Consider the following 21,061-nt stretch of genomic DNA (forward strand, 5'->3'; position numbering starts at 1 on the left):
AAATATTTCAAGAAAACTCATAAGCTGATATAAAAGTAACTTATTTCTCTCATTATTTTCATATCTATAGTACATAACTTTATGGAAGAAACTTAAAAGGCCACACCTTTGCCGAGCTAGTTTCCATAAAAATAAGTAAATACCCCATTAATAAGGAACAGGAGATACATCTGAATTAATCAAATGAACAAAATCAAATAAAAAAAAAGGATTTACGTGTAAACATGGAAAATAAATTTTAAAAAAGTAGATTGACACCTCAAGTAGAAGTGTAGCTTCAACATCTGTAAAACTGCCAAATAACCCTCAATGGAGGAGAGACATCTTGAAAAGGGCACCGTGAGACTGGCAACTCAGTGGGATAGTGTTGATGATACTCTAAAAGTTGAGTAGCATGTACTAACTTAAGATATGCAAGTTAGTTGAAGCTCCATACAGAAAAGACTCCAGAGGGATCTTATGAGATACTTACCTAAAATGGTCTAAATCATCATTAAAACTAAAGAAATCAATGAAAACTACAAAAAAATTCCCCAAAATGGTGCCAATTTATTTTCCTCTGCGATTAAGAGATTTTCAAAGACTTTAAGTCTTCATTACACGAATAATATATCTTTTAAAAGGAACAACAAGAAAGCTTGGAGCCACATATACCAAACTGTCATACATGAAACCTTTTTTGAAGAAAACAATACTTCAAGAGGCATTATGCTGAATGTCTTTCAATTCATTTACGAACAATAACCGTGCGAGGGATCAAATTGTATGAAACAAACATCAAATTCCAAAAAAATAGGACCAAGGAAGAGAAGCACTAATGTCAGTCTGCTCAACACACCCTTTGTAAAAAAAAAAAAAAGAAAAAAAAAAAGTCGGCAAGTAATTAATATGAAAAGAGAGTAGTGTTATCACAGAAAATCTGGCCAGTCATATAAAAAGAACAAGAAAGAGTTTAGACATTATGATTATGTCAGTCTGTTGACTCTTCACTTAAATCTAATGCTTCTGTAGGATGCTTGATCATCTATACCATGAACTTACAGATGTTAATTTATACAATTTCTTACCTCCAAAGGTGATTTTGGAGGAGTTCAGCCACTTGGTTTGGTGTGCGCTGAAATCCCTTACATGACAAACTTAAAAATTTATGGAAGTCACATTACCTAGATAAAGTGGTTTCTGCAAATGGGTCAAACTTCTACTCTCTAAGGAAGTCTTACTTCAACATGCCTCATCCCATTCTTCATTCAATATAAGGTCATTTGCATGATGAAGAATTTCAGTAAAATACTAGGCCACTATAGAGGAGAACAAACTGGATTTAGGTATCAAAGTAATTATCACTTACACTAAAATACACTGATATTTTGTGAGTAGGTTAACTAGATTCACTACGAGAAAACATTCCTGTAGACAAATGGGAAAATGTACAAATAAGCAAAAGCTAAATACTGTAAATGGATTTCAAAGACAATGAAACTCTTGGTATGATGAATATGAAGATGTCAAATTCAGAAACAACTTCATGATAGAAATTAGCGCTTTATGAAACAATTTAGAATGTAAGTGATATTCTAAAAATACATCAAGTAGTCTTATAAATACTAATGATGGAACTAATCAACCCTAAATTATACAATATTTAATTCCCAAAAATCCTTCAGATTTCTTTTAAATAACACTGCTATGATACGATATAACTTCAAAAGAAACGTTAGAATTTCTTTCTTCGAATATATCTAAAAGAAATCACAAAACCCTATAAAAACGTCACCTTCTTAACTCCTAGATTATAAGCCAAATATATATTTATCCTAAAATAGTGTGTTACACAAAATAAGAGCAATGGCAGAAAGGCAAACATATTGCCTGTACAGCTTATCCATTATTTTGCCTACTTCAGAACCATGAAAGACCATCAACAAAAACAAATACTGACAATCTTGGAACCATACCTTGATCTAAGCCTAAGATATTACTTTAAATAATTTTGAAAGAAAAATTATGCATCAATCTCACGTATTGCCAAAAAATTATCAAAAACTACCACGGACCCAAAAGCATATAAAAAAAAATCAGGAATCTGATCCAGTGTTAGCCAAAGGAAATAATGCTTACATAAAACCACTGCATAATCACTAGAGAATCCAGAAAATTAAGTGTTAATATTCCCCTAATAAAAGATGTTAATAAAACTACAAGATTATAAAATAAAATCTCACAATGGGCTTCAAATAGAGCATATATGGAGTGATTCTATAAAATTAACATTAGTTAAAATTAGGTAAAAATTACCTAAAAGTGAGACTGTTGCTACATAATAAATATTTGGAATTGTTGTACATATCTAATTTCTGACTAAAGTGATAGATCACCAATGATGACTACTGATAGAGGACGAAAAAGAAAAACAATACACGAAAATATCTGGCTGTTCATTACCATGACTACTGTACTCTGGTATGTAAGAAATAAAAAAGGAGAAAAATCCTTATATTCAACTTATTTCTGTGTGGCAGCCTAACATAACTTTATTAGAGATGGGGTTTTAATAATCTGGCAATATAACTGTGGTGAAAAAATTCATTATGACAAATGAAAAGATTCCTCATGTCAAAAAAAGACAAATCACCACAGTACCCAGGCTACCTTATTCTACTAAATGTTTCCTTTGATATTGAAATAGCAAAAACTGATTTATGCGACTGATCAACTATAAAAAATGACAAAACACCAAAAACTTTCAATTATATTTGGATAGTTTGTGATAACAGGGTAATTTTATCAAAAGCAAAGTACTTGTTCCAGTCAAACCAAGTCCCTTACTACTTTGAGTTTGTTCCAGGTCTCACTTAAAATCTTCCAAACTTGAAATTTCATAATTACCTACATGTCTCATCGACTAGAACAGTTTTGAAATTGTAATCTTAATTTCCAAAAAGTAAAGTGAAATCAATTGAATTATTCACTAAATAAATGGATTATCTATATATACTAATTTTCCCATCAACATTATGCTGCTATTTCCATACAAGTGCAGTAAAACTTCAATAACATTAGTTGCTTTTCATAACAACCCAGAAATTCTAAAAGCAGAATATCAAAACCCTCTACATAAACAGCACCATTCAATCTAAAGTTACATGCTCTCTAGTATTTCATGTAAATATTGACCCTTCCTTCCCAATGTATATGACTTGCTGGTAAACCTAAACTACCCAACCTTTCCTAGGTATTCATCTATCCCTTCCTTTTGGCCCATCTGAATTATCCAGTCCTTTTACTAATATATAATTGTCCTTCCTATACAAGACCAAATCCCTTTAAAATACCTGATCCATTCTTTTGCCAAGGCTGACATTTTCACCAATTTTGCATAGCACATCCTTTTTATTCTTCTTATGCCTCATATAATACATAAACAAGTGGTCTACTCAACAAGTGACTTGGAAAACAATAAAATGCAATTTCCACTTCACAAGTAAAGTTTCTCAAGCTCCAATAAGTTGGGAGAAAGAGGAACAAAAAACACTAGGATCAAATGTCACTTGACAAAAATCAAAGATTAAACTATTTAAAATAATATCATCTTAAGCCCGGGTACTAACTTCCAAGTTACCATAAAAAAGTCATCTGGCAGCCAGTAAGTCTGAGATTCAAAAGGTTGTGTAGCCAAGGAGCTCAAAAACATGTTCAGCTCCAACAAATCCCATGCTGTATCTGGAAACTTGTGTAACCATACCTCTAATTAGAACTTTTTCCATCCGTTATGCAAGTGTTTCAGTTTGGCATCACTGAAGAAAAGGTTTTATGATTATTGACTGAAAGTTTATCAGTGCATATAGGGGACATTGCCTATTTTGAGAGAGAGAGAGAGAGAGAGAGAGAGAGAGAGAGAGAGAGAGAGAGAGAGAGAGAGAGAGAGAGAGAGAGAGAGAGAGAGAGAGCACGCTTATACTGTATTATTCAGATGTTAAGTCATTCACCACAGAAAGGGAAACTGTAACCTTACACCAATACTTTAAAATTGGTAAAAAAAAATTCTTGGCACCTACAGTAGGGAGCAGTTTGACACACAGTTGCCAGTAAGACAAAAGTCAGGTCCAAGTCTACGAGTTGTATGTTGTTGCTATCCTAGACTTCAGGGATTTACTATTCATGAAATTATATAATCATAGGCACTGCTAATATTTTTCAGATATTCTCATTTTATTATTGTATTGTAAGTGAAGTGTCCCACATTTCTACCTATTCTGAGACAACACCTAAACAATCACTACAGTATTCAGATAATTGTTCTTTGAACATCATCGAAAAAAATATTTACATTTTGGAAAATCAACTCCTCCAACAGGATGGAAATCTAATAATGATATAAAAAAAACTAATGAAGACCAATTTCAAGATTACGGTCTGGCAAACTTTCTTAAATGGAAAATCTAAGACTACAGTTTTGGTAATATCTGGTGATCTTGAAGTATCTTCAGTATTCTCCTACGATCAAAATACAATAAAATACTGTGATACTGTATTCCAGAAAAATATAAGGACAAAGTGATTTATTTAAAAAAAATTAAAGGCACCAAAAATTTCAAATTTTTAAATTAATGTCTAGGAGAAGAATCAATCTAAAATCAACTAAAAGAGAATCTCCTCTATGGAGTTTAGAGTGAAATTATCTTCATTTAATTACCTACATTATCTAGTTAACACGGTAATGTCACCAAGGTTAAAATGCTGCCTTCAACGTTCTTGCCATTGTGTTGAACTGTCATTCTTTGCCCCTACTTGTGGCAAAATAATCAAGAGAGACATTCACCTTGAAGCAAATAACAACCTCTTGCAGTTACAAACTAATCCTCTGATTTTTTTTTTTGCATGGACCATGTCCTATTGAAAACAAAAGCCATAACTTCACAACTTATATAAATACTTAATCAATTTTGAAATATAATCTCTCTGTGCTTGTGATTCTACATCCTTAAGAAATTAAAGCCTCCATTCCTTACCTTTCCCATGACCTGCCTATCAAACTACACCTATGGATGATGAATTCTGTGCTTAAATTATGGCACAGCCTGTCTGCCTATAAATTTCCAAGGAAAAAACCTTTCCAGTTTCTACTAATTTGAGGAAACCTCTATTAGACCACAAGTGCTATATTCATAAAACTGGTTTACCTTTAGTTATACTGTAATAGCACAGGCGCTATACTAATGACATTGTTTACCTAACTTCCATTCTATAAGAAATCCAAAAACAAAATATATATTGAGTATAGAGACATTTTAGAATCTTAATTATTTTTTAAATGCTGAAAATATGCACAAAATGATACATAATAATTGATAATACATTATAATCAAGTCAAGAATGTAATGTGAACCTATGCTATTTACATACCAAGAATTCATCAAGGTGAGGATTTAGCTTTCCAATCTAGATACTGAAATGCGGATAGATATATACAATACTTGAATAACAAAATTATACCAATACTCCAGAATTACAACATTTCAATACCAAAAATAGAGGATATACAATCAAATCTGTCAACGATCTAGTCTAAGATAAAAAAAAGAAGAAAAAAAAGTCGAACAACAGATCTGAAGTCATTACTATAAAACTGATAGGGAAAGGTTATACCCGATATCTGATAACAATCTAACGTACACACGACAATGCTGAAATCTATCCTATCTGGGTACTAGAGAGATTTCTACTAAAAAGGTAGAATAGTTCTATAATAACGGATCAACACAGCCTTGGGAGTTTCTAAATAAAAAGGTAGATTTAAACCAAGAGATCAGCTCTCGCAATTGAACTCTACAAATACACCCATCTCAGGTACAGAGACTAAAAAGTATGCTTGTGGACACATCTGTCATCTATGGGTTAAAAGTCTCTCTACATTCACCACTGTGTAGGGACAAGAAGACAGCATAGAATATTGGAAGATTCACAAATCTAAGATTAGAGCTGTATGTCAATTAGCAAATACTCACTGTATTGTGCAATTTCCTAAAACCAATTTATACTTTGCAATTATAACTATATAAACTAATATCTTGTATTTCAGTGACCAATTCCCAAATCAAATTTTTTATCTAACTTTTATATCAATCTTTTATGTATTATTGGGCATTGGTTTCTAAAATATTCTAGTATATATAGTGTATATATACACAAGTGTGTCTATGTGTGTACTAATGATTGGAAATTTCTATGAAAATGGTATATAGGTGAAGAAGCAGGCAGTATTCCCACACTAAAGTGAACATAGCAGTGTTAATTAAAGGTCAAAATAATCAAGCCAACTCAAGACACAGTCTCTATATTCAAGAATTTTCTCCTGAGATAAGTGTACACAGAAGACCAATCAATCTCTTAATAAGTATAGAACATACCTGAGTCTGTAGTCGCGTCAAGCCACGGATCCACAAGATCTGACCCGTACGCTTGCTGTCCTTTCCGTCTGAATCCAACTTGTCTTCATTGCTGAAGTCACCAATAGGATCTGAAGCTGGTTCACCAGAACCCCATCTAGAAAAAGCAAGATGAAATAAAATTTAATATTGATGTACAGTACATGAAAACCATTTAGTGATATCTACTCTTGTTGGTCAATGTTATCTATCTTTTTCATAATCAGTGCACTTTCTTGTTGATTCGCCAACAATGTAATAATATACTGTACATATATTTTCAAGCCATTGTATAAAAATTACACTTTTCTTTCCATGCACTATACTATATTAACTGCTACAGTATACAACTATGAACGTTGTCATATATTTGATGTTAAAGAATGGTGAATACCATTGCTTTCATGCATTCTTCTATCCTGCCACTGTCCTATCTTTGTTCTTTTATCACTATGAATACTATTTAGAAAGTGGTCAAGGTCAGTAAATCATAATTTTTGTACTAATCAATTTTTGTACTAATCAAACCAACAAGACAAAGAAAAACACACAATACCCAAAATTACACAAATAAACAGGTCAATGAATGTTGCACCTTTGAATTCTAAAGGAACACTGTAATGCTAAGAATAAATGTTGTCAGCGAGGGATGGATGCAGCATACCTGCAGTGTTACACACCAAAAAAAACCATGAATACACACAGTGTTTTATATACTAGGATTAAATAGTTTAATTACATTACTGATTTTAAATTTTCAACACTTATGGGGCTGCCCACGTTTTGAATCTTGTACTGTACTGAACTTCTTCCAAACCATGGTTTAACGATGGGTTAAAATGAAAATTTTGAAAAAATCTTCCAGGGATCAATTCTAATGAATCTCATTAAACATATTGTCAGTAAACACTGGTCTATATTCACTAAGAGTTTGAGATTAAGTTATTTTCAGAATTTGCTAGTGCACTTTAATACTACTGTATGTCAATAACAACAGAAATTTAATAACAAAATTTCTTAATTTTATAACCACCTGACATTCATACTGATTCTTCTCCAGAAGCTATATTTAATCAACATTTACCCATAAAATTTGATCATTTTCTTAACCTTCAATTGCTATAATACTATATACAAATAGATCTAATCCCAGACATTTGAGCAGAGAATTAAGTATGGAATTATATTCCTTAATGGCTGAAATTGAAAATTTCTTACCATACAAAAGGAATCTTAAAAATTTAATAATATCCAAACTAAACCTAGTCATTGGACTCATAGCTTTGCACCAATCAAAATAAACATATCCCTGTTTTTTATATGAAAAATTTGTAGAATGCCTAATACCTTTTATTTCTGAGGATACTGTGGATAGTTCGCCTGTGGTCAGATTATCATGGATGTGTTCGGATGTATCACCTTTGAGAAAGGTAGTTTAGCAAATTGACTTTGTATGGCAACCTTCTTGGACTTTCCAACAATACGTGCCATTGATTTGCTAACCAGAAATCCTAAACTCATTAAAAACCTGCCAACCCATGCTAAGCACTAGGCAGGATAAGAAACCAAGATTGCTTATCTCACAAGAGTAATAAAATATCTAAACTAATATCTCATCACATAATGGATAGGCAGAGGTTTGGATGCACTTACGTTCTCAAGAGGAGTGATATAAGGATCCAGGCTACCATCTTGGCTTTAAACCTAGTAAATTCTAGGCCTTAAAAGATCGGCTAGAAATGTGATAGACCGATGTCATCGATATTGAAGGGCAAAGAAAATACAGAATGCATGGCTCTGTGAGAAATACTTGGATCTTGTACATACATACATATACCAAGGCACTTCCCCCAGTTTTGAGGGGTAGCCGACATCAAACAAAAGAAAAAAAAAAGGGGGAGGGACCTCTCCTCTCTACGTTCCTCCCAGTTTGGATCTAGTAGATACTGTATATCACTAGACTTCACTGTAAAGAGCATTAAAACCACGTTACCACTCAAATAATTAGGTAATGGGTTTGAAACAGAGAATATAAGGAATTTCTGCACTACCACAAAAGAGTTATTGGCATCTAATTCCTAATATAAAAAATAATGACGGAGGATATAGCAAAAGCAAAGCTTGGTGAGGTAGAAGCATCATCATTCCCTCTATAACCAAAGAGCCTAGTCTTCTCTGCTAAATTAAACCTTTTGAAAACAATAGAATTAACTGCAAAGGAAAGTATTTCAAAAACACTTCTGAGATTATTACCCTAAAACAGAAAAAAATAGCTTGTAAACCCTGAATGTAAAAGTTCTTGTTTATTAGTCGCTCACCCAACATGATGAGGGAATCATATAATATGCTACGCCATCCACCTATGTACAAGTACATGTAGTTTAGGAGTGCTTGCTTTAACAAGATGAGGGATGCTAGGATCTAGTTGTCTTATAGAGCGACTGATGTAATTAAAGAATTTGAAGGTCTGTACACTTTCAAATTTGTACTGCGCAGCAAACTTTCAAACTTTTACCAATAGAAACGTTATTAACAATATACTAAACTTTTTGAGTTCGATTAGGTTTGGCATTGAAGCAGGTATGACCAGTTACCATTTTTTCTGAATTTTAACTAAAGTGGCTAGTAAAGCTGAGAACTTATGAAGCTCATCATTGATTACATGATTCGTCTTAAGGTGGAGGCATATCATTGTTATCCCTATTATAACCAACTAGCCTAGTCTTCCCTGGCTTTTCTCCTGAACTAACAGCATGTCTCTTCATGAACTTTGAAATGTTAACTTAATCGCTAAATGAGGGCTGTCAATGCTAGAGCTCATGTCTCACATAAGGTGAGGTAATCCTAACTGAACCGACACCATTGAAACGTATTTACCGTGAGGGAAACACACTCTTCACAACAGTCATTTAAATCACAATATTTCCCCCGACAAAATACACCAAGAGAACAGAGATCATGATCTCTCAGAAACAATTTCAATGCACACTCCACATAGTAATTGCTAGTACAGCTTGTAGAAAGATTACTTAATGTACAGTAATAAGCAAACAAACTGGAGATGTCTGAACACAACAACATACCTGAGAAACTGAAGTACAAGACAGAGAGACACTGCCAGGTAAGTTACCACTTATGGAAAGAATATTGCTTTCTTACTAATTGTTTGTGTTAACTGAGGGGTAAAATAATTGGAAAATTTCAAAATTTCTTACAATTTTATGAGTAAATGCTGATTAAACTGAGCTTCTAGTCAAGAAGCAATATGAACATCGGGGGTTCATAGAAATAATATCCTATTTGCATTATGGTTTACATCTAAAAGTGATTGATATAAAGAAGTTGACTGCAAATGTTATGAGGATCTAATTCACTGACTAAATGAATGGCAGAAGACATCACTTCTATTTTTTCATTAGTTACACAAATTACAAGTGACTGTGAAAGGCCTTGTGCTCTCACTCTTAATGAGGGTGGTGTTGAAAGAGGAGGGTTCTTTAATTTATAAAGAAGTTTTAACTTTCTGGAATAAACAAAAACTGACCTTTGTCTTATTCATAAGACTATACACACTGGATTAAAAAATCCCTTTCAAATACTTTTAGTCGAATATTAAAATAAATTCCCAACCAATACAGTAAGAGCAAGGATTACTTACGAGAATACATTTTTGGGTAATTTTTTGGTTGGAATGGACGTAACAAGCTGCCCCCAGAGCATGACTCCACTCCCAAAAAGAACACACCATAACCATAATTCTGCTGTGAGGGCCCTTGTAGAAAAAGCCATTCCACCAAACTGCACTATCACAATCTGTAAGGAAAGAAAATAAATAATATTTAAACACATTTGTTTCAAGATTTAGAATTTTATACCATGTTATTTCTTTTATCAAATCAATCAGAATTCCAAAAGTTTACAGGAAAGTTGACAGATAGTCTAAGTAAAAGTTAATTCTGAATTCTTGAAAAATAAAATGTTACAACATATCTGAAGCATTAATGATTCTCATTTAATATCAAAGTCAGTTGAAGGATGAAAAATTAGAGAAATACTGCAACTGCAACTGGCCTTAGTATTACAGGTACACAATTAATTTTCTGGCATGTTTAGTTCCAAAGCCTTGAGGGGTAATTCAGTAAAACAACTCAGACTAATCATAACTCATTTTACCTTTTACCCATAATTGTACACTATTCTACATCTCTTTCAAAGTGGTTGACTGCTATAAACTTATATAATTCAGTTCCAAATGTAATTTTAATGATTAAATACAAGCATAATGAAAGATTAAAATCATGTAATTTGAAAAAGAAAGGCTACTGAAGCTCAAAAGAATATGCCTGACACAGAAAGTGAAAAAAGCTAGTTACGGTTGAGAATAACATAAAATAAACATGGAAAGGATTTACCTGTAGTCAAACCCCTCTTGAAAAACTCTTACTGGTGAAAAAAAAACTTATGAAAAAGCCTCACAAAATAAAAAGATCAAAATGACAATTGAAGGTAAATTTCCACTAACCTGGCTTGCCAATGTACTAAGCCAGATACTGTAAAAAATGGGATTTGTAAAGAATCCCTGGAAAACATTGCGCTGCCCATGAATTTTCCGTGCATTTATTTCGTTGAAGAGAGTCATCATGACAAAAGTATTGAAGATAATGGTAAAGTGCTGGGAGGGTGGATCACGGATGTCAGCGTAACGTCCAGAGTCTATATCTAACAAATAATCACCTGTTAGCAGAGAAAAAAAATGAAAGATCAAATTAAATATACATATTGGCATACATTATACATGGATGTACAGTACTTTAATTAGTCTTAAAAAATGGGACTGAATAAACTGGCTATTGTAAAGGGAAAAAATACAAGATATCAAAAATATTAAATTAAAAACTCAAGGTAGACAAAGAGTATTGCTATATTCTATAATCTTGCTTTTCTTAAAAAGGCTATGTACTTCTATTTCTGAAAACTATCTTTGCTTTTCAAGAAAAATTACACTCAAGCATTTGGCTAGATACCATTCCAAAAGACTTTCAAATTTCCAAAAGCTTCAAACAACCATCTTTCAATGACTGAAAATTTTCTTTAAAGATCAAAATTGATCTTCAAACAACCACAATTGTCCCCTTTATCCCTCATACCACAAATCTGAGTAAACAAAATAGGCAACGGGCTAAAACATTGGTCATGTAAGGTACTTAACAGTTAAGATAGATATGACCTAACAGCTGATTTATGCTACTGAGTAACTAAACTAATTACATAAATTGGTTAGTCAACTAGTTTTTAACAGTTCTCACAGTAAAAAGGAAGCTTGAGAATCCTGGCTACTTCAATAACAAATATAAATGCTTGTTGTGATACCAATATAAATCAGGCTAACATTACAATTTCCAGAGTATACTCCATTGACTAAATTTAACCTTAATTAAATCAATTACAGAACTTAAAACCACAATTCAATTTCTCATTTTTGAATTCTTATGGTTTTATTCATTGTAAGCATTGGGTACTTTATGTACCCTTGTCCCTTATAGCTTTTTTCAATGGGTAGTAAATACTGTGAAGAGGAAATGTACTCCTTCCTTGGTTGTTGAGGAAATTTAACAAAAAATCTAATTAGGAGAAAGCATAATCATCAGCTACTTCTAACTTTGATAAAATCTAACATTTCTGATGAACTTAGTTTATCACTAACACATCACTGTGAATAACATTGTGCAAATATTTGCAAAATCTGTGCCTATTAGATTTTCATCATTACTCAAATTTGCCAGGATTTGAGAAGGTAAATTTCAATGGTCATCATCGTGTTACAGGTAACCTTGACATTTAGAAAAGCAGTGAATTAAAAAAAAAAAACTTAATATATTGCATTCCAGAATTCACTGTAAAAACAACTAATCGAAAATGGGTTTATAGTATTGCTAAATATATCAATATGCCATTATTGTATAATAATGACATGCAAAGGGAGAGAGAGAGAGAGAGAGAGAGAGAGAGAGAGAGTGTGTGTGTGTTACAAAGAGTTACCAGGATTTTGGATGTCTCAAAAACTTTTTAGTCCATCTGTAGAGACTCCATTTGCTCTTTGGTAGAGCGATTTAGTTCAAGCATTTAGAGAATTTCTATGATCTTGTCTAACTCATTCTTGAACTCGTTTACTGTGTTACTGTTTACTACATCCACTGAAAGTCTATTCCAAGTAGTTGCTACTTTGTATGTAAAGAAATTGCCACATTGAGTGGTGTTGTATCTTTTCAATTCCAGTTTGCATCAGTTACCTCTGGACTGATTTGCACTAAGCGTGAATAGATTGTTGTAATCTACATTTGTTATTTCTTAAAGAATTTTGAATGCCTCTATCAACTGTCCCCTTGTGTGAGAGAGAGAGAGAGAGAGAGAGAGAGAGAGAGAGAGAGAGGGGTGGGGGGGGTGGGGGGGGGTTAGGTATGCCAAGTTGCCGCATTTCAGCAGGTAACCTAATGCACATTCACTAACACTCAAGAGTAAGAAACTGAATTTTAATTTCATTTTATATACAGACGATTTTCCTACTAATTCTTCCCCAGGAGCTTGGTTTATCAACATTTCCTTTAAAAAAATACATGCCCTAGCCAAATATGTAACAATCTAGCAGTTAATGGTAAAGAGAATGCTAATGGCTTCCCATTTTTGTTTTGAAATTGAAAGTACTCTCTATTTCCTGACCTCACAATGTCAGTGGGGAGGAGGATGGACAAGAATGTGATCACCAGGTGCTTAAAGAAAAAATAATGAAAAAAAAGTTATTAAAGTTCTAGTTATTTCCATCAAACTCCCCTGATGTTTATATTGTTGTCTTCCACACTTTGATGGAAACAGAATGGCAGTGAAGGAAAGAGATGAGTTCACAAAAAATGTAAACTTTATAGTAAGTAAAATTTCAACTCAATGGAAATTGTCTTAAAATAAAGTTAGTAATATAGGACTCCAGATTGTTTTCTTATGATATTTGAAATATCAAAAAGGAAATCTATAACTTGATTGAGCTAAAAAAAATTTGAAAGAATACAGCGCCAGCAGCCACCATAGGATCTAGAGGCCAATAATCTCAATGAGAGTGCTAGGATTCTTCAAGACAATATCCACCTACCACCAAACTGGTACTTTATTGAACTGTCTCAAATTCTTTCTAATGGACAAGCTAGAAAGTTGTGAAAACTCTGGGTTTGAAAATGTCCTTGAAAGTCCCCAGGTGATTAGATAAAAAAAATGTATATGTTTAGATCAACCACCTTTAAAGTGAGTTGTCTGAATAGATTGATTAGTATGTGAACCTTTTCAGGTACTTTGACCGCTGGTAGTCCAGCCCTACAGATCTTTTCCTTGTATTCCCAATAAAGTTATTAGGAGTCAAGGAGGTCCACAGAGAGCCACAACTTTATTTCACCCCTGCTTGATCTGGGTAAAACCAGAGAAAGTGAAAAGATCTAGATTTTCCTGTAGCTAACAGAGATTTATCTTTTATGTTAGTGAATCCAGAACAAGATACCTTTCATTGTTTGTCAAAAGTTTCTAGTGTTCCCAGGTGACCATTCATCTGAGTAATGACCAAACAAAACATTGTTTAACTTTGCTAATCAGACAAAAAAGCAATGTTATTAACATGGTAGGGTCATAGCCTGAAGTTGCAAACATGACAAAAATAGATGCTTTCAACATGGTAGGGACTTTCCTGGTCAAGGTGCAAACATGAATACGTACACTATTTCCAAATTTCTAGATAAACTGACGAATGTAACGCAATACCTGGAAGCACTAGACTTTCTGCATAGCACTCTTTTTATGATTGCTAAATTCTAATTTGGTCATACCTCACACTCCCCTGAGAGGTACCTTAAGGCCTACACACTTGAGACTATTTATTACCTACACAAGAGAAAATGTGGTACAATCTCACCTATAACAATTCCAAAGAGCCACAGCACATAGGCTTACCAACAAATCCGGCAACAGATGGGTTTTAGTTCCAGTAACCATTGAGGAACTGCTTTATCAATTATACTACCTCTTCATCTATAAAACGACCGACATTGGGAATAACTGCACCTCACAGACTATTCCACCATTGAGTCAAATACCTGGTCTCTCATTTTATCAAACAGCCTACATCCTGCCCAAATTAACTGGACCTTTCCTATCAAAAACAGGGATTAGGAACTTTTGATCCTTAGGTTTTAGATGTAGTCTAATCAAGACATACTGTATGTCTGAAAACACTGGTACAGTCAGCCTTAACACCACTTGTTCGGGGATTTACTTTGTTTTAATGGAAGTTATCAAAAATTAAAAACAAATATCTGGACCTAGCCTACTTTAGGTAACTGAGAACTAAAACCATCTGTTAAGTAAAATAACCACTATTTGAAGTTAAAACTTTCAAACTAAATATATAATATATCTCTTTGAATAGGACACATGCTAAAAGGATTACAAAAATATTGTTAAGTTATTCATTAAAATAATCTGTCAAGTCCATGTTGACCGTAAATCGAGACTAGATGATCAATGATCTATCTAGAATGGTAAAAGGCTTATGCAACAAACAGGAACTTCCAATACCAGCCTTATTCTTCATTTGGGATATTATAAATCTTAGCCAAAATTAAATCAGTACCTTATATACTTTATATGAATTTATTGAACAGTATATCTTAAAATGCTAATTTAAATTAATCTTTTTAACTATCCTAAAACTTCTACCAAGTTGTTTTTTAATGACTTCCTACTATGCAAAGAAACTGATGCTTATGAGATGGAAAGACTTGTTCCAAGTTAGGTACTAAACCTTACATTTTCCCCTGAGGGGATCATATGATTTGTTACTCTAACCCAAAACAATAAAAGAAGTGAAGAATGCTTATTTTACAAGCAAAATAACATATCTAGACTGACAGTTTGGTACACAAAGGATAAGCAGAGGTCTAGAGGCAATTGCCAAAAGATAGATATGATCCAGGCTACCATCTCGGTCTTCCGCCTCACAAAATCTATGTCTAAAAGTGTCCAGAAATGCAAGTGTGATAGTTATGCTGCAGAAGGGCAAAAATAAATAAAGAATTGAAGGTTCTGAGAGAAGATCTTGAAGCTGGGAAATATAGAGTACCATCAGAACCACTACCGATGTGAGAGGATCTCGAAGCTATGAAATACAGTGTACCATCAGAGCCATTATTGAATGGTATATTAGAACCTTAAGTACAATATACTTTAGAATTTCAGTTAAAAGTCTGAACCAGGGCTAACCTTAGCCCTGAAATATTACTATGAACTGAGAACAAATTGAATTTTAAATCATACTCTAAAGGGGGTAATAATGTAAAATTTCCAATATAACAAAACCTAAACGAGTTAAGAGTGTAGTGAAGACAATGCTTAAGAGTAGAAGTACAATCATCATTCCTTCTATAAACGAAAAGCTTAATCTTCAAAGAAAGCCTATAAAACACTTAAATTAACTGCAAAGGAATGTATTTCAAGAACACTCCCTATATTATTGTTCAAAATCAGTCACTAGTAAATAAGCTTGTAAACTTATTTTCTCACCTCGTCCATTATAAGAGCATTGCATATAAGTATTTTTGTTTACAAGGTAGAAGCTTGTCATAACTTTATCAAATCTGCAAAATCTGCAAAATATAACTATTCTCTTTCTGTGTCAGGAGTTCTCATTATTTACAACTGGCCTGTTAGTGTTTATGACATAAAGCTTTACCTGCCCAATATGTAATCTCTAGTTCCATAAACATTTGAGCTTCATACATATTTGCCCTGAGAGAAACCATTTAGCATGCACTCCTTACAACAATTAATGTAAAACACAGGTCTTTCCCCTTGTAGAAATGCTAACAACTTCTGCAGGGGAGACATCTTGCAATGCAATACACTAATCACAATCTAGAATGTCTGGAAGGGAGATACACCTGGGTATCACCAGATATAAAGAAAAACTGAAGAATGGTAAAATATCCAAATGCTATCTAATTTTAATTGCTACATTATTAACATTATTTTTCTGAGGGCATTTATGTTTATTTTAAAGGAAAGAAAATGGGATTTTTTTTTTTTTTTTTTTTTTTTTTACAAATTTTTGGGGTGAACACTGATAAACCGACCTTCTGGAGAAGAAGCAATATGAACATCAGGGGAAGATCATAGGAATATCAAGATTAAAAGCAAAGTTTCTCTCAAATGTGCTGTCTCATATCTCTTAAGCTGAAAACTTCTTCCACAAAAAGGGCATATTTTTTAAGATAATATATTTCCTCCTAAGTACTTAGTATGATTTTGATCTAGAGGAGCTCCAATACCTTGCTTTTAATGAGCATAATAGTACCCTAAAAAAAAAAAGTTACCAGCATTAAAAATACATATTGTTCTTACTAAGATCAGGCAATGAAAAAGCATGCAATAAATTCTAAAGAGAAAAAAAGAGAGAGAGAGAGAGAGAGAGAGAGAGAGAGAGAGAGAGAGAGAGAGAGAGAGAGACTTACCATAAAATAACAAAACAAATATAACACAAATCATGTACACGGCTTGGCCAAGGATGTTCTTCATCATGGTGCGAGAGATGAGAGGTTTAGTGCGGCCATAGGGTTTTCGGAGTAGTAGATCTGGCGTTGGAGCTTCTGTTGCCAAAGCCAAGGAAGCCAGAGTGTCCATGATAAGGTTTACCCACAACATTTGTACAGCCTGCAGGGGGTTCAAACATATTTATGAAGTACCATAAAAGTTATCTATATGAATATTTGGCACTATAAACAAAAGTAACAAAAGAAAGCAGAGTGAAACAGGCATAATGCCATATGCAGAATAATACTAACTACCAGCAAATATTAAAATAAAGCAAAGTAAGCGTGAATATCAGTAACTGTTTTCTGTATTACCTTAAGGGGGCTATCATTGATGGCACACGCACCAACAAATGCCACAACAACAGCAACAACATTTACAGTAAGTTGAAATTGCAAAAACTTTGCAATGGAATCATATACCATTGCGACCCCCACATGACAGCCTTCACAATGGAAGTGAAGTTGTCATCAGTTAGGATGATATCTGATGCTTCTTTTGCTACATCAGTACCCGCAATACCCTGAAAAGATTACCAATCATTATGATAAAAACTAGGTGTATACATTGTATACATTTACATGACACATACCATCAGCTTTGTATCAATTGTTAAAATCAGTTTCATTTAAATATATAAGAAATCAAATGCACAAAACCTCTTGAGACAGTAAATCTATCTTTGGCTATGGATAATTGAGCAACATTAATGCCTTTCTTCAAATATCCCAAAAATTGGAAATGTAAATTTTGAGACAATACAAACTGAACAGTGTTAATAATAAAATAACTTATTTCCATACTCACCAGGAGTTCTACTTTTTCTCTCTTGAAGCTGGTTAAATGTCAACATTCACTTAAAAAAAAAAAATTGCATTTTCTTTCCTTGTAATTGCATTACCCATATAGTGTAGTATAGTATTTGGATAATATGGTAGTGTATGGCAATATTACCATGTGGGTAGATCATATCACTTTGTCTTTCAGTTGAAAATTGAAACTAGTCCAACATCCTCTTGACATCCCTAGTAACTTTATTTCTAAAATTCTGCTTATTTCTATGAACCTTCTCAGGCATTCATATTGTTGACTCCCACACTGAGAAAGAGGTACGATAGTGAAGGGAAGATTCAGAAAATGCAAAGCCCCAGCCCACTTAAGTGCTTTCTATCACTATAAACTTACCTTTCCCTAAAGACTAGATTAACAGTAGTTCATAGTAAACGAAGAAAGAGTACTAATTCGTGCTCCAGATTTTAAATTACAAAACTAAACAAAGGTTTCCCATGAGGGCTTAATTCACTGAGAGGAGAGATACCTGGTCTTCTATTTCAAAATCCAGTGGGTATGAAGAGCTGACTAGATCATGGAAATGGTTTTCACCATTGAAGGGTTTGAAGTAATTAGGAGAGCTAGATTCTAGGAGACACTATTGACTCTATAATGCATTATATACCAATAGAACCCTCACTGGCTGGTATAACAGAATGGCTAAGACCAACTTGAGAAGTTAGCGTAAGACTCGAATCAGGGTATGTTAGCCTAGGATCACCACCTTTTCCCAATGGCTCGTTGACCTTTTGAGTTGCACAAAGGAAAATCAGTAAAAGTTTTATGAAACACATTACTATCTAATTCAGAAAGTTTGGCATCAGCTACCACACTAATATCAACTAACCTTGTCTTCCCTGGCCTTTCCCGTGAATTACAAAATTGCCTTTAAGGCTTAAATCTTTTATATGAACAGCTACTACCATTAGATACTAGTTCAAATATAGAACTAGAGGAATTGCACTCTTCACAAGGGTTAATCAACTCGCACTTCAGCTCCCGTCACATGAAACAAAAAGAACGAAGATCATTATTGCCCAGTAACAAATCTCTTGAACTGCCCTCACAAAAAGACAGAGAAGCCATAGAAGACATTTCCTTAAACTAAATAAATAATAAATTGTTACTAAAAATTCATCAAAACAAAAATCGCCATCCGGAGCATGGCTAATGTGAGCTCAAGCAGCTAGACCAATGAGAGAACCGAATGATAAAGGGATATCAACTACCCACGAATTAAGTGTTGCTATACACCTCCATATCATCCCAATGCAATTACAAATACATAAAACGGGGAAATCTTTAGTTTAAGTGTAGACATCGACATTTAACCAAATTCAAGAAAGAAACAATATGAATGCCAGGGGAGGGTCATACAAACAGAAGTGTTTTCTGTAAGAAATAAACCTTACCATTGCAAATCCCACATCAGCCATTTTGAGAGCAGGACCATCATTTGTTCCATCTCCTGTGACTGCTACAACTTCCCTATTGGAGCTAACTTTACTTTCTATGATGCCTTTCACCAAGGTGTACTTATCTGTGGGGGACGATCTCGCCAAAACTCTCAAGTTCACCCATACTTTGTCTATCAAATGCTGTTGTATCTGTAAAGAAAATAAAAAAATTTAAAACCTTAACCTTTTAAAAATCTTTAAAAATCTTATGAAAAAAATTAAATGATAATTCTTTGAAGGAAATTAAACCTAAATCTTCACCTGACAAATAAGTTTGACTTTTTTGGGGGGTTAAGTATTTCTATTCATTAAACTGTTATTGAGAGTGTTAATTAAAAATCTTTAACCAGTCACTGGCTTTGATAGGTAACTACTAAACGAAAAGCCCAAAACATACAATCACTTTTCAAATAAGTATGTAGGAAAGTCACAGTTATCCAGATTCCAGATATTCAAGTCTCAACCAACTACATTTATGATAATACATGAAAATAGAATAAGAATATAAAAAACTACATGATCTTACCTAATGATTAAACTCTGTATTCAATCCTCTATATTTTAAATTTTCGGAACATTTTTATGTGCCTAACTTTTATAGTAAACTGCATAGGAAAATATTTAGCACAGGCCCAATTTCATAATAAGTCAAGATATTGAAACTTCATGCTTACCCCATAGAAAAAAATGACTGTTTCTTATAGTATGATTAAAAAGTTGTAATACAAAGATGAAATTGAATAACTAGCTTTTTATGCTAAAAACATACGTCTCCCTAATTCTACTACTCTTTCCTCTCGTTTCTGAACAATGTATACTTCTGCTTTATAATCCAGTACTATATATGAATCGCCAACAAAACTGTGACAAATAGTACTTACTTTTCCTGTGGAGTCTCTGACTCTTCTATTGAATTCTTTGCCTTCTAAAATAAGACTGTTGTCACCCGGTCTTAGGATGCCACACTTTGAGGCAATAGACCGTGCAGTATTGATATTATCACCAGTCACCATTCGGACAGTTATGCCCGCCCGCTGGCACTGGCGGATTGCATCAGGCACCTCTGGTCTTACTGGATCTTCGATCCCTACTACACAGATACACGTCAAATTGCTGATAATGTTATCTTCATCATCCCAATTGGGTTCTGATTCAAAGTGTACCTGAAAGATAATACAAATGTAAAATTGCCTGAAATTCAAAATTCTGTGAAAAATGAAATCAAAATTAAGTTTCACATACTGTACAGCTGTTACTCACAGAGAACTACTGTTGTCATTATGTATAATATTAAAAATTAAGACATTCATATGGAAAAGATTTAAAGGTCATCAACTTGTGAAGAATGTTTCCACACAACAGAATGTCCACATGTAAAAGAGAAAATCCACTTGTCAAAAATAAAGAAAAATTAAATAAACAGAAAAGGCTCTCAATAAGGATCTAACTTTAAAATAACTACCATACCTGATTAACTTCTGCTTTCCCCCGAACAAAATCTCTATAAGCAACTGATATTGTGCGAAGACCATTACAAGCCATAGGTTCAATGACTTCTCGAACCATACGATCTTGCATTGGCTTTGAAAAGTTTTCCAACTTCCCATCTTTGCCATAAATGAAAGAGCATCTGTAATAAGATATAAAACATTAACTGCTAGAAAAGAACACCAAGTTTTATAAAAGAAAAACTGAAAGGAGAAAGATTTCCAAAGTAAAATTTCTATC

The 21,061-nt window shown here is 33.4% G+C and overlaps 1 protein-coding gene across 1 annotated transcript in view; it reads right to left on the minus strand.

The window, feature by feature from the left end:
- LOC137650039 (plasma membrane calcium-transporting ATPase 2-like) overlaps window positions 1-21,061 on the minus strand; it is a 145,609-nt gene that overhangs the window by 29,830 nt on the left and 94,718 nt on the right. Inside the window, 9 exon segments of the mRNA XM_068383061.1 lie at window positions 6,408-6,543; window positions 10,084-10,238; window positions 10,948-11,159; window positions 16,967-17,165; window positions 17,360-17,467; window positions 17,470-17,568; window positions 19,289-19,483; window positions 20,215-20,496; window positions 20,801-20,963. Of these exon segments, the coding sequence (XP_068239162.1) occupies window positions 6,408-6,543; window positions 10,084-10,238; window positions 10,948-11,159; window positions 16,967-17,165; window positions 17,360-17,467; window positions 17,470-17,568; window positions 19,289-19,483; window positions 20,215-20,496; window positions 20,801-20,963 (1,549 nt within the window).

Source organism: Palaemon carinicauda, chromosome 11 (genome assembly GCF_036898095.1).
Source record: "Palaemon carinicauda isolate YSFRI2023 chromosome 11, ASM3689809v2, whole genome shotgun sequence".
Classification (NCBI taxonomy): domain Eukaryota; kingdom Metazoa; phylum Arthropoda; class Malacostraca; order Decapoda; family Palaemonidae; genus Palaemon; species Palaemon carinicauda.